Source organism: Typopeltis vanoorti, chromosome 11, assembly GCF_054136105.1.
Source record: "Typopeltis vanoorti isolate ZY-2024b chromosome 11, IOZ_Tvanoo_1.0, whole genome shotgun sequence".
NCBI lineage: Eukaryota > Metazoa > Arthropoda > Arachnida > Uropygi > Thelyphonidae > Typopeltis > Typopeltis vanoorti.
The window spans coordinates 74,805,647-74,820,220 of record NC_143559.1 but is presented as its reverse complement, the minus strand read 5'-3'; the positions used below and the strand labels follow the sequence as shown (position 1 = coordinate 74,820,220).

The 14,574-nt window shown below is 37.7% G+C and overlaps 1 protein-coding gene across 2 annotated transcripts in view; it reads right to left on the bottom strand.

Annotated features, from left to right (window-relative positions):
- LOC150101747 (flotillin-2-like) overlaps window positions 1-14,574 on the bottom strand; it is a 159,109-nt gene that overhangs the window by 62,906 nt on the left and 81,629 nt on the right. For both annotated transcript variants that reach the window (XM_090400672.1, XM_090400671.1), the window contains exon 6: window positions 6,004-6,123. In XM_090400672.1, coding sequence (XP_090256798.1) covers window positions 6,004-6,123 — 120 coding nt within the window. The remainder of the gene's footprint in view (window positions 1-6,003; window positions 6,124-14,574) is intronic.

The window sequence follows — 14,574 nt, the reverse complement described above, 5'->3', positions numbered from 1 at the left end:
GAGAAAATAACCAATATCCTTAAAAAAATATGACCTTACTTCCTGTTACAAACCATATAAAAAGTTGGCATCCCTTATCCACTCTACCAAAGACCAACCACTTCCCCTAGACCTACCTGGTGTATACCAGGTCCCTTGCAGCTGCATATTGTCCTACTTTGGCCAAACAGGCAGAACAACAAATATCAGGATTTCAGAACACAAAGACTACATCCGGTTCCACCATTACAGCCGCTCTGGGATGGCAGACCATGCCTTAGATACCCACCATAAAATTCGTTGGAAGAAAACAAAAATAATTCATCGCAGCAAGTTTAAATACGAAAGATTATTCAAAGAATCTTCAGCAGCTCTAAAAAACGTTCCTAACCTCAACAAATTTGGGTGCATGAAACTACCCCAAATTTGGGAGACTTACATTATGAGAACTTTAGCCCAACTGTCAAGACGACCAAATTAGCCTGCCAGAGGGCACCATTAGGACTTTAGGAACAATATCAGTTTCTTGTTTCTTCCTCATTTGCTTTGTGTTAGTGCCTGCGTACACATACCATATCTTTATGTTCCTGAAGATGGCAATGTGACGTTGCTGAAATATAGAAGTTATTCATTAAAGTTACCTTTAATTAATATACTTTATATGCGTTGTTAATTCCGTAAACTAATCACCAGTTAAATATAATATGACATTGGATATTTAATTATGTCAAGGCGCATGATTTTACATTTCCTGACATCTATTTTCCCATGCCTACAATTCCAGCCTATTCAAATTATTCTGCAAGTACTGCATATTAACAGAATTCCCGATTACCCTACCTATCTTTGCATCATCAGAAAATAGCTGTATGATGCTTGTCAAATCCTTCCCAATATCATTAATTTACAAACTGAATAACAGTGGACCAAGCACTGATCCTTGTAGTACACCAGTAGTTATTTATTTACAGGAATACCTTGTATAGCGCGGTTAATTGGTTCCAAGAAGCGTCTGCGCTATGCAAAACCGCGTTGTTCATTACAAAAATTTAGGATAATAAAAATATTTAAAAATGAAAAAAAATGTTATTTTTATAACTAAATAACAAATAAAATCCTTTTAAACTGATATAAAAGTTGTAGAAAACAAAACAAATATTGCTTCAATTTTAGCATACAGTAATTTACTTTTTACTAAAGTAGTTTTTTAGTGTTCGTTGAACCATCCTTGTCTTCCTTGTCTCTTCAAGTACTAGATCTCTGTAGCATTTGATGGCGTTATTGAGACTTTGTCTCACTTTGATGCTTCTTTCCAGATTCGGGTCGGCATTTATGAGAAAGTCGGAAGCTTCGTCGATTTTTCTCACAAAAGTTGAAAGGTCAGCAAAGGAAAATTCTTCAACCACGACATCATAGGCTCGTTGTTGTTCCAACTCCAAAAGGGTTTCATCATCCAGATCATTTGAATGAGAATCAATATATTCATTCACATTGTTACAATCTAAACTTGTAAAACCAAGATCTTTGCCCATCTGCACAATTTCTGTTGAGATTTCCTCTTTTTGTGTTGCAAAGGCAACAAAGTCCGTTGAACAATGCGGCAAGATATTATGCCATATGGCTCTCATGTTGCTTTGAGTCACCTCCTGCCAAGATTCATAAATATTTTGAATGGCATCTTTTATGTTAAATTTCTTCCAAAATTCACTCAAAGTCCAAGAATCTTCTTCTGCTGCAGCTTTAATAGCTTGAGCAAAAGTTCATCTTAAATAGTAAGCCTTGATCCATCGGCTGCAGAATTGATGTTGTGTTTGGAGGGAAAAAATGAATCTTGACATTTTCATCTAAGTCAGTCAATAGAGTTGGATGGCCTGGCTCATTGTCTAATAAAATCGAAATTTTTTAAAGGAATGTCATTCTTTTTACAATAGCTTTTAACTTCAGGGCAAAAACAAGTTTTAAACCAGTCTTCGAAAATTGAATTAGTCACCCATGCTTTTTTATTCAAATGGCAATGAACAGGTAAATTGTTCTTTGTAAAGCCCTTAAGAGCTCTTGGGTTTTCCACTCTGTACACTGACAGTGGCTTCAATTTAAAATCACCTGATGCATTACCTCCTAGTAAAAGTGTCAATCAGTCTTTTGACACTTTATACCCAGCTTGTGTTTTTTCCTTCTCTGCTAGAAATGTCCACGATGGCATTCTTTTCTAGAACAAGCCAGTCTCGTCAGCGTTAAAAATTTGATCATCTGTGTAGCCTTCCTTCTCAATAAGTGTCAGCACTTGCGCTTTCACCTTGGATTCTTACGTTATGGAGTCCCGTACGCTTTTTGAAATTGTAGAACCACCCACAACTTGCTATAAAAGTTTCACTGGTTATACCTCCTTCATTTTTTTTTATTTTGTCATACAGACTTGTTGCTTTTGCCTGGATTATCAATTGACTCAAAGGAATCTTTTTATGATTACAATCTTCAATCCAGATCATTAGAAGGCGTTCCATATTTTCCATTGTAGAAGATCGATTTCTCGTGATCACTTTTGACATATAAGAGGCAGTGCGCATTCCATGTTGTTTAATCTTTTCTTTGCTCTGAATAATTGTTTGTACAGATGACGCATTCATTGAATTAGTGCTATTTTAGCAAATGAAGCGCCATTCTCGTGACATTTTATAATTTCAAGTTTCTTCTCTAATGTTAACCACTTGCATTTTTTTTTATTACTCCAACAGTGTCTTCTTTGTTTTGTCTCTTTTCACTCATATGCAATTAATAAAAAAATATTAAATACTAATATTAACGTAAATAATAAAATGCTGCGAGGAAAGAACGTGTCAACGTGAGAGCCAATCGAATAACTACGTGGCCCTCGACTGTCACTTGCGGCACCCGGGAGTAGCCGGTCAGTGTTAACAATGCTAGTGTAATAATGATAAGTGTAATAATAAAAACCGCGTTAGACCAAACCCCGCATTGTTCAAAACCTCGCTATACAAGGTATTCCTGTATTTTTATTAATCTTTGTACTGGTTATGGGCAGTACTACCCTTCCATCACGTCCAGACTTGATATAGGCCTAAGCCTTTACAAGTGTTTTACCCTATGCCTGTTCTAGTTATCATTGTAGTCATTTTCTAGTGGCAACGGCATGCCACCAGTGTGTCCTGTAGGGCCCTAAAGGAAAGAACTTCTATATCCTTCTGCGTAAGCCCAAATTGTTTTAAGCCCTTATAGCTATCTGCGCTCCATATGCCATGTAAAGAGATGGCGTCGCTGGTAAACCTCGGAGTTGCTCCATGCTCAGCCCGTATCTTATGAGACTTACTAACTAGATCTTGGTTATTCTTATAATAGTTTACCTTATTATTATGGCTATAGGCTTGTGGGCATCCTGTTCCCACCACCACCTGGGCATCAATTACCCAAACATTACCATCTCTTTTAATCACTAAGTCTGGTTTATGCAAACCCATGAAGATCCTATAATGTGGTTCCACCTCGGTCTCCCAACCTTTATTCTTAAAGCAGTTGTTCAGGATGGAGACTATGGTGTCATGCCTCTGCATGTGGACCCTCATGGGTGCGGAAGCAACACTGGGCTATATGAGACAATGTTCTCACTGTAGTGGCAGCCAGCCCTACAATTTGAGTCGTTGCTACCCCATTGAGTTGTGCAGGCAGGACATTGATCCTTGTCCTGATAAGGTCAATATACTTGAACCCAGGGAGGAGTCTGGTGCCATCTCTTACCCAATCATGCTGGAGAGGCACCAGATATGACTCTTTTAAAGGAGCATCATCTACAGAACAGTGCAGCAGAGATGCCCATCTCTTGTGTTCTGCAGGTGTTAACTCAATTAAGGTACCTTGATAATGGGACCAGCTTTTAGCCTGCCTAAAGTCTTCTTGTATTAATGGGCTATAAAGCCTGCAGACTCACATCCCCCATATACCACTTTTTGATATCTATCAGTCAGCCATCCTCTTATCCGTGCTAATATTTTATAATCCAAATCCATATTCTCCAATTTATGCAACAGTCTTCCATGTCAAAAGCCTTAGCATCCAAAAGTATTATGGTGTATCCATTCCTCTTGTCTAGTTCAATATTAACATTATTATAGAATGTGAGCAAGTTGCTAAAACATGACTTTCCCTTAGTAAACTCATGCTGTTCGTTACAATGTATAGATTCATTGTCAACCAATTTCTGAATGCAAACCCTAACCAATTTTTTCCAAAATCTGCAGCACCACTCCTGAGATATTGATTGATCGAGAGTTGGATACACCGGTCTTTGCAACATCCTTGTGCAATGGAATTACCATATATTCTTTCCATTCCTGTGGAATCTTCCCTGCTCTGAGACTCAAATTATATAGCCTGGTCAAAGGAATAGCCAGTTCAGCTCAACACTCTTTTAGCACCCATGCTGATATCCCATCAGTCCCTATTGCTGAATTCTTATTCAGTTTGTGAGCAATAGCTCTAATACCTCCTCTTCATACACCTGAGTTTCTTCATTAAGTGAAGAGGTAGTGAACTCAATGCTGCATATGCTAGGATGATAGCTTTTAGCAAAATGAGTACTCATTAGTTGAACCTCTTCTGCATCTGTCACCCTCATAACATTTGCACTGAGAAGTTATTCTTACACGTTCATTCTTGATAGAATTCTTGTGGGTTATCTTAAGCTTGCAGAGCCAGTTTCTTTTCATATTCAGATTTAGCTTTCCGTAGAACAGGTGACTATTCTAGCCTGCTGCTTTTAATTTTCATAACAGACGTCATCTTTATGCACACGGTATTCCTTCCACATCATCTTATTCTTACGACTCTCTTGCTTGATAAGATTACACATCCATTTGACTCTTACCCTATTTATGCTTTGAACTCTCAGGACCCATTCTGATATTGCATCGTTTGTTTAAATGCTTCCCATGCAATGTCGGTATTCTTCCCATCCAGCAACCAATCCCATTCCACTGAACTCAGTATACTCTTCAGTTGGTAATAATTTCCAGCTTTGTAGTTCAGCATGTAATCTTTTCTGAATGAAACATTCATAAACTTAGTCACTTCCCAAGTGAGTACTGTATGATCACTGTCACCAACCGGAGGCAGAATAGTTACATCTTTAACTGAAACATCCTCTGACACTATAATCAAATCTATCACTCTTTAACCTTGAGTTCCTTCCGTCACAGCTTCAGGAAGTTCCTGCAACAGTTCAATAAATTCAGTTTTATTCTTCTCATGATATTTTACCACTACCCAATCAATATTTGGATAATTAAAGTTTCCCATTTATGATTACTCTTTTCGTGCCCATTGTCTCTATCAGGTGATGCATCACTAGCAACTAATCTACCTCACATCAGGTGGCTTAAAATTCACTACCACATGAAATACTGTTACTAGTACTATCATAGGTCTCAACACTAACTGGATTCAAGTCATCCAATATCATTACAGCACCCCCCCCCCTCCTTTCCTATCCTTTCTAAAAATACTGTACCCTTTACACTCAATACTAATTTAGTATGATTCTGATAGCCAGGTTTCACTAATGCCTACAATCTGAGGTCCCAACATATTGACCAAGGCTACAAACTCCTTGGCTTCTGATATTCCTAGCATTCATGTATAATCATCTACCTACATGTTCTTTCATAATTCTGTAAATATTAGAGCATATGTACATATTCACTTGTCCCAAAGCACTTCATATAATGAAATATACCAAGGTGGAAAAGAGACTGATATTAACTTGCACTAACTCAATCTTCAAATAGCTTGTAATTCAAAAGCCTACTATATAATTACAAACAATACACATTACCCTTACAAATTATACAAAAAAGCAGAATTCCATATATTTTTTCAAAGAAAAAAGGAACTAATTTGTACTTGCAAAATTAGAAACATTAATAATTTCCATGGGCATGTGCATAATAATTATTGTTAAATAAAATTTGAAGCAATCAGATTTTATTTTTATTTTTATTATTTTTTTTTTACCTTGCTGTTCACTTCACCATCAAAATTTGCTTTCTGCAACTGATATAATCGGTGTGAGTCTTCTATTTTTGTATTAGCTCCATATTTGACATCCATGGCTGATTTTTCACATTCTGCTTCCTAATAGAGAAAAAAGTAACATTTATTCTAAATGCACATTAATTGTAATTGGCAGTGTATGTGTGCATGATTATTTTAGTGCAACTATACACTGGTACCAAATCTCGAAGGCTCAGCAGCATAAAAAACACTCAGCCTCTGAAGTAAGGATAATGTGGGCAGTTGTTACTTTTTTGTTTTAGAATTCAGTATCAGTTTGGATAAAGTTGCTACACAGTGTGTTTCCATTATTTATCTAGTATATATGCTTAGATGTTGGTTAATACTTATATTTAATGAAGAAAACTCACATCTAAAATTTATAATGAACTAAATTTATTTAATTAATTAGATTATAAGCCAACATTTCACCAAGGCACCTTCACAGACACAAAGAAAAACTTAATACAGAAACAGATACAAATCAGAGAGACTGTTCTCGGAATCTGCCTCAATACTACGAAATTCTCCAATCCTAAATAATTTTGACTGCATCACATCGCTAAAAACATGGGAGCCCATCACTGTGAGACCTTCGGCAAGTTTCCACTACTGTAAGTGTAAAGGGCACTAGTTAGGACTGTAGGAGCAAGCCTTTTGAAATCAGTCTCTGTTTGCTTTCTTGCTGGTGTGCCTGCATGCACATGACTGGTGTACTTGTAACAGTGCCTTGGTGATCAAGGTGAAATGTTGGCCTATAATCAAATTAGCTAAATAAATTTAGTTAATTATTACTTTTAAACATGTGTTTTCTCCATTCATCATCAGCATGAATTTCCATTATTTAGTTATTTAATGTAAGCATCAATGCTTACATTTTGTAAGCATTGAGAACCAGAGCAATGCTTACATTTTGAAAGAAACTAAACTCTGCAAACTTTGTATTGATGCACATTCCCACAGACTATAGGAGCAACTATACTGTTCACCATAAAATGTTTCTGGATTTGTAACAAGGTGGCTGGATTTTGACAATTTGAACAACAGACACATCCAACAGAAAAACTGATGAAATGCCACTGATCCGAGAGCCATGCGATATTTTAATATTGCATAACTGTAATAATGGTAATGGTAATTTTTCAGGCCACTTCAGGCTTCCAATAAACAAGATGGTGGTCTTACATCAGGCAATGAAAATCTATCTAATCTGAAGACATTCACAAACATCCGTGTCTAAAGTGAGATTTGAACTTGCAGCTGAAGGGTGATATATACATGTCACAATAGAGAGTCTCTGTAGCTCAGTTGGTATAGATGAAGCCCTTTGGTCAGAAAGACTTGGGTTCGATTCCCATCCATAATGTAAAGAAACTTTATCTGGTTTCTTTCGACAAAAGTTGAGTTAGCCAGTCTCATTCAGTTTTTTTCTCCCCAAGAAACTCAGGTTTTTTGTCCCCATCTATTATGACAGATATGTCATAATAGATGAAAAATTAAAATCTTTCAGATGATGTATGTTCAAAGAATAGATTTCAAATAATCCATGAATGTGGAATAAATATATTTACTCTTGCAGAAAGCATATATTTCAAGTTATAGTTGTCTACTGAAATGCAGTTTACAAGGCCTTATGTAAAAAATGATGCAGCTAATGTTATCAAAAGAATAATTACATCCATTTCAATGAGCTAAAATGTGACATGTAATAATTGGTTGTCACCTAATTTTGAAACTAAGGTCACAAACTGACTTATAGGAGCAGTGAGGAAAAAGAAACGAGAACTCCCACCCGAATTTGTAAATACCAGAAGCTGATCCATACACAGCAATGTATAATATTTGGATGCAAATGTAAAGTTAGGAGGAAAGAATTCAAATGTGAATGCAGAAAGCGGATCTTTAACGATATTGCTATTTTTATATTAATTCCACACAATGGGTTGCCGTAGCTATAGTACATTAGTGTTTGTGTAGAGGCAGCAAGGATTAGGGAAGGGCTCATTCATATTTTTCATGAAAAGCTGGTGTTAGTACTCATTGAGGAACACTTCACGAGGAAAGCTGTTATAGAGAAAAGAAGGATGAAACAAAAGAGGAGAAGCAGATTCAGTGGTTTTACAGATTGAGTGCAAAAGTAGGTTGCGTAGTTGCTGTGTGTGTTTAGCAAGCTTAGTGGAAATGAAAGAATAATAACACCTGTCAGTAGAACAGTATACACAAAACTAACTGTAGAAGATATAAAACAAAAACCGACTATCTGTGAAATAGCAGTTGAAGTGAATCAATGAGAGATGGATCATTAATTAGCTGAACTCTCCTCTCCTAAAGAATTTTTAAGAGGTTTTGGGTGTACCACTCTAAACATCAGAATAGTATTCAAAGACAGAGTGGACTTGGGATATGCGATTCAGAATTAGTAGTTGAATGAATGGATGGAAAGTAGTGTCTTGGGTGAAAATATGACGCTAAATTTTTTTAGAAGCTGAGAAGGTAACAATGTGTTTATACTAAGAAAAGATAGAAGGGAAATTTAATAAACCTGGAGCACTGTGTATTGTTAAATGCATCAGTTAATGGAAGGTGAATTTAGATCCTTTTTCAAGAAAGAAAGCAGAATGAGTTTTGGTAGTGCTGAAAGCGACTAGATGAATAATGCATTCTTCAGTAGGATAAAGTTGTCCTCACCCCCACTACTGAAGAATAGAATGCATATAAGGCACTGGTTAGAGAAGACCTTGAAATGTGTCATGTTTGTGCATTGCAAGATTTGTCAAAGGAGTAAGAGGTCTCAAGGTCGCAAATCTCAAGAGGTTCTCTATTCCCCCCCCCCCCCCGACTTCTGCCCAAATCCTGTACAAGGGTCTATTGGCTGTTTCCATCACTTGATATGTCCCATGATCTGCAATTGGGTTTGGCAGCTTTCTGAGCCTGTGTAGCTCAGTGGATGCAGTGTTTGCACCATGGCACTTGTCCGCACGAAGGAAGACTTTGTTTTGAATCTAGTTGTCGACTAGAGGAAATTTTTCTAAGACTTTTTTTAGGTAGGAGACAAATTTCATCATCCAGTGTGATGAAATGTGCCTTGAAAAAGTTTCATGTTTGGCATCCAGAGTAGGATTTCTAGACTATGTAAAAAATAAAACGAATAACAGAAAAAAAAAAAAAAAAAAAATCCTTAGCTTGCCTACAGTACAAATGTATTATAGGTTTAAAATAAACTTTTGTGGGTGAGAGCCACATGAAAAAAAATAGAAATAAATAAAAAATCAGGTTACGAGAGAAAATGAGCAAAGTAGGCCAAAAGAGTTTTTTCGTTATGCAGCCAGTAAGAAGAAAAATGACTATCGTAAGATAACTTTAATCAATGCTGATGGTAGGAAGATGACAGAGGCAAAACAAAATAGATAAGTTGCTGAGTGATTATTTTGCAAAGGTGTATTATCAAGGTGGAGATTTTGCAGCTGCTGATTTGACAGACTCATATTAAAACACAGGCAGATGAACAGGTGTTAGCATATTAAAACATATCAACATAACTATGACAGTGGGATTGGATGGCATGCCAGTCTGTGTACTACACAAATGTGCAAGAGAATTAGCATTGACTCTGATGAATTATTCAATCTAAGTCTCTGCTCTGGCAAGGTTCCAAGGGAGTGGAAAGAAGGTAAGATAGTTTCATTACATGAATGGTGACCCCAAAGAAGTAGCAAATTACAGACCAATTAATATCAACAGTGGTATGGCAGAGTGGAATCTAGGAGAATGAGGGTGACTAGTGGAGTGCCTCAGGATTCTGTACTAGGGTCACTACTCTTTAATTTGCATATTAATGATATAGGAAATGATTTAGGGAAAGGAGATATTCAGTTGTTTGCTGATGATACAAAATGGGGGGAAAAGTTGGTTAAAAGTAAATCCAGCAGTGGGTGGATAGAAATATGATACTCTATGGTGGACAGCATGGCTTTGTAAAAGGTAGGCCTTGCCTTTGAATTTGCTGACATTTTAACAAAGGGAAATTATTATTATTATTACGGGCGACTCCAGGGAGTCCTTAGACTCATCGAGGATGGCCCTAAACATCATGTCCACACAACAATATGACTTTCTCACGGTATCTATCATACCTTGCCTTGAACTCATTCACCGTCATAGCACCCACAACAGACTCTGGCAGCTTATTCCACTCATTTACCACTCTAAAAGTAAAGAACCCAGCTCTAACACCCTTGCTAACCACACTCTTGCCCAGCTTCCATAGGTGTCCCCTAGTTCTCCCACCACCAGTTCTGATCTCAAAAATATCCTCTGAATTAATCCTATAGAAACCCTTTAGCAATTCGAATGTCTCAATCAAATCTCCCCTTTTCCACCTATCAACTAATTTCTGCAGCCCACAAATCTTCAACCTGTTCTCATATGGTTCATTCCATAGACCTGCTATCATCTTAGTCACTCGCCTCTGGATCCTCTCCACCTCCTCCCCACCAAGAAGGAACCTAGGTGACCAAATCTGGGCACAGTAGTCGAGATGAGGTCTTATTAAGGCTCAGTACAGAGGTACAATAACTTGCTTGTCTCTGCTCATCAAGGTATTTTTCAACAACCAAGTGAGCTGATGAGCTGATTTAGCTACTTTTGCAATGTGCCCCTAAACTTCATCTCCCTATCCACCAACACTCCCAAGTCCCTGGCCTCATCAATCTCCTGGAGTACAGTTCCACCAATGTGGTATGCTGCTGCTAATCTTTTCACCCCAAAATGCTTAACCTTACCTTTTGTAACATTAAATTGACATCCATTCTCCTTAGCCCAGATCTCCAATCTATCCAAGTCATCCTGCAATATTCTGACATCTCCTGCATTCACTATTGCCCTACCCAACTTTGCATCATCAGTGAACAAATGAACTGTTCCTCTTAGATCCTTCCCTATATCGTTAATGAACAAATTAAACAGCAGTGGTCCAAGAACAGAACCCTGCGGCACACCACTAGTCGCAGGCCGTCTTTTGTACTCTACTCCTGAATAAACTACGCTTTGATATCTCTCCATCAACCACCCACCTATCTATCTCACCAACCCTATATCCATTCCCATATGTTGTAGTTTACGGATTAGAATTCCATGTGGTATCCTGTCAAATGCCTTTGCCAGGTCCAGCAGTATCACTGTAAACCCATTACCCTTATCCAGTTCAGCTGTCACCATGTTATAAAACTTGAGGAAGTTACTGAGGCATGATCTACCCTTCACAAAGCCATGCTGTCCCCCATACAGTATCTCATTTTCATCAATCCATTCCTGTATTTTTCCCTCGACTACTTTCTCCAAGACCTTCACAACGACTCCTGATATGCTGATCGGTCTGTAATTTGCAACCGTAGTCTTGGATCCTCCTTTATGCAGTGGAATTATTTTCCCGTCTTTCCATACCTTCGGGACTAAACCAGACCCGAGACTCAGATTAAACAACATGGTCAAGGGCACTGATAATTCTTTAGCCGCTTCACGCAAGACCTGTGCCGGTATACCATCCAATCCCACAGATGTATTCACATTAAGGTTCTGTAATAGACTATTCACCTCCACTTCATTCATCACAATTCCCATATAAACTAATGGTTCCTTCATTTTTTCAATGTCACCACCTGGATGATATACTTTTGCAAAGTGCTCGCTCAGTAACTCCACTATATCGACTGATTCAGTAACCTCCTTACCATTGTAATTCCTTAAAATCATTTTGCCATGTACAGTTTTTTTCTTGGCTGCAGCATATTGAAAGAACTGTTTGGGATTCTCTTTAGTTTGCATGGCTAGTTTCCTTTCATAATCCGCTTTTGCCTTTTTTACCACACTCGTTACCCTTCTGGCCTGCACTTTATACCGTTTGTGTGCCTGCAGGTCACCTCTTTCTTTAAATTCCCTTCACAGTTGTTTCTTTTTTTGCAGCTCAAGCTTAATGGTGTTATTCACCCATTTAACCACTACTTGTTTTACTATTCGAACCCTAGGTATACAATCAGCCATAACCTCCTGTAAATGCTCCTTGACCACTTTCCATGCTCCAGCCCTTGCAGTTGTACATGCCATGGCACTGATTCAAGCAATCTCCTAAGCTTGTCATACTTGCCAGCACAGTAATTCCACAAATACCCTACCTTAATCGAAAATTCCACACCTTTAGCCACCTCCCAGGTCAAGACCTTATGATCACTCTCACCAATAGGTGGCAACATGGTCATATTCATTACAGTGAAATTCTCAGATGCTATTACCAGGTCAAGCACTTTCACACCCCTAGTATTTTCAATTACATGCTGTCTCAGATAGTTATCCCTTAATAATTGAATAAAATCCATTTCCTTTCTCACATGTGTCCTCTTCTCCTTCTAATCAATGTTACCATAGTTGAAATCCCCCATAATAATTACCCTCCTTCCACTCATTTCATCAATTTGTTTATGCATACTATCTCTGCCATCTATTCCATCACCTGGTCTATAGCAGTACCCAACTGTATATTTTATTCTGCCAGTCTCAATCTCACACCAAATAGCCTCAAATGAGCTCTTTTCACTATCCTGCGATACAACTTCAATTCTCCTTGGCTGCAGTTCATCAGCTATCATCAATAACACCCCCCCCCATTTTATTCTCTCTGTTCCTCCTAAACACACTATAACCTACGCATTCTACCCCACTAACTATATTATCTTCTGTCAGCCATGTTTCACTAATGCCAATAACCTGTGGCCAGGAAGAGCCAATCAAGGCCAAAAATTCTTCCTTCTTGTTCCTAATACTCCTGGCATTAGTATACATGAAATGAAGTGATCCCTTTGTCCCACCCCTATCTTGATGCGATATTCTAACTATCCCATTCCGATTTTTTGTCCTAAGTACTGGCTCGGGTACATTATATACATTCTTACACTCAACTGTCTCACTGATGTCCACATATCCCCCCCCCCTCCTTGGTAGTTCTAGTTTCCCTGGTTCTGCACATCCATTTTCACTTCATTCAGGAACACTTTTTCCGGCCTCCGCACAAATCCATTCAAATGCAGGCCAACCATCTTGTATAAATCCTTTCGCCCATCAAACTCATTCCACACCACACTGTCTGCATAACCTGTGCATAATGTCATTTGCGATTATGGCCCTCCTTCTAAACTCCTCTCAGTCATACCACGGCAACAGACTCACCATTCTAACTCTGTCACTCTTTTCTTTCGCTACCTTTAACAATACTTTCAAGTCCTCTCTCATAAAATATTTATCTCCTTTCAATTCATTCGTACCTGCCACAACTATCAATTCTTTCACCCTCTGTTTTTGCGCTCTAATACTCTCACTTACATCCTTAAATTTCGCACCTGGTAAATGGCTACAGTATGATATTGCTGGTGTATTTACAAAAGCAATTGGCAGAATACTGCATGCATAACTGTTATAAAAGCAACCGTTATGCATGCGGACAGACACCATAGAGTAGTATACAGCAGAGTGGAATCTAGGTGAATGAGCGGGACTAGTGGAGTGCCTCAGGATTGTGTATTAGGGCCACTTCTCTTTGATCTGTATAATAATGATATAGGGAATGATTTGGGGAGGGGGATTTTCAGTTGTTTGCTGATGATGCAAAACTGGGAAGGGCAATAGTTGATAAAGGTGATGTAGATATCTTGCATGATGATTTAAATAAACTGGTATTGAGGACAAAGTCGATGATCATCAATTTCATCATCATCATAACACTAATTATGGGTATAGACCTTATTGGTCTGTTCCGGTCTCATTATCCATCCAATATCCTTTTTTGATGTCCACCCTGCCTTCACTTTCCAATTGGCTTATATTTTAGTATTTGTTTAGGATGTCAGGTATTGGTCATTCGGTTTACATGTTCAATCCATTTTTGTTTATAATTGTTTAGTTTTTCTTCTATTGATTTTCTTTTTAGTTCTTTTAAAATGTCTTCGTTCTTTTTTGATCTAATAATGTGTATTTTGCAGTTCTCATAAATCTCATTTCACTTGTTTTTATTCTATCTTTATCTTGTTTGTTTATTGCTTAAATTTCACTGCCATATAATAATGTGGGCACTGCTAAAGTATTGTATATTTTCAAGCGTGTTTCTTTTTGTACTATATTGGGTTGTATTATAGGCCTGATAAATAGTGTTCTATTTATCAGGCCTATAATCTGTACAAATTTTGAAGTTTTTAATTTTATGTCTTTTTCTCCTACATACGATATTTCACATCCAAGATAACTGAAAGTATGAGGATAGGGACTTAGGAATAATAATGGTGGACAAAGAGTTGACATTCAGAAGGAATATTGTAAACTTTGGTAAAATAGTTCAAAGGATCATTTGGATGTTCAAAAAACATGCTAAAGTAAAGATAGGGAGATAACTTTTTATGGCTGGCTGTGATTTGCCTGCTTTGTTACTGTGCACAGATTAGGTCACCCATTGGAGATCAGGAAGTGGTGAAGAGGATTCAGAGATGAGTG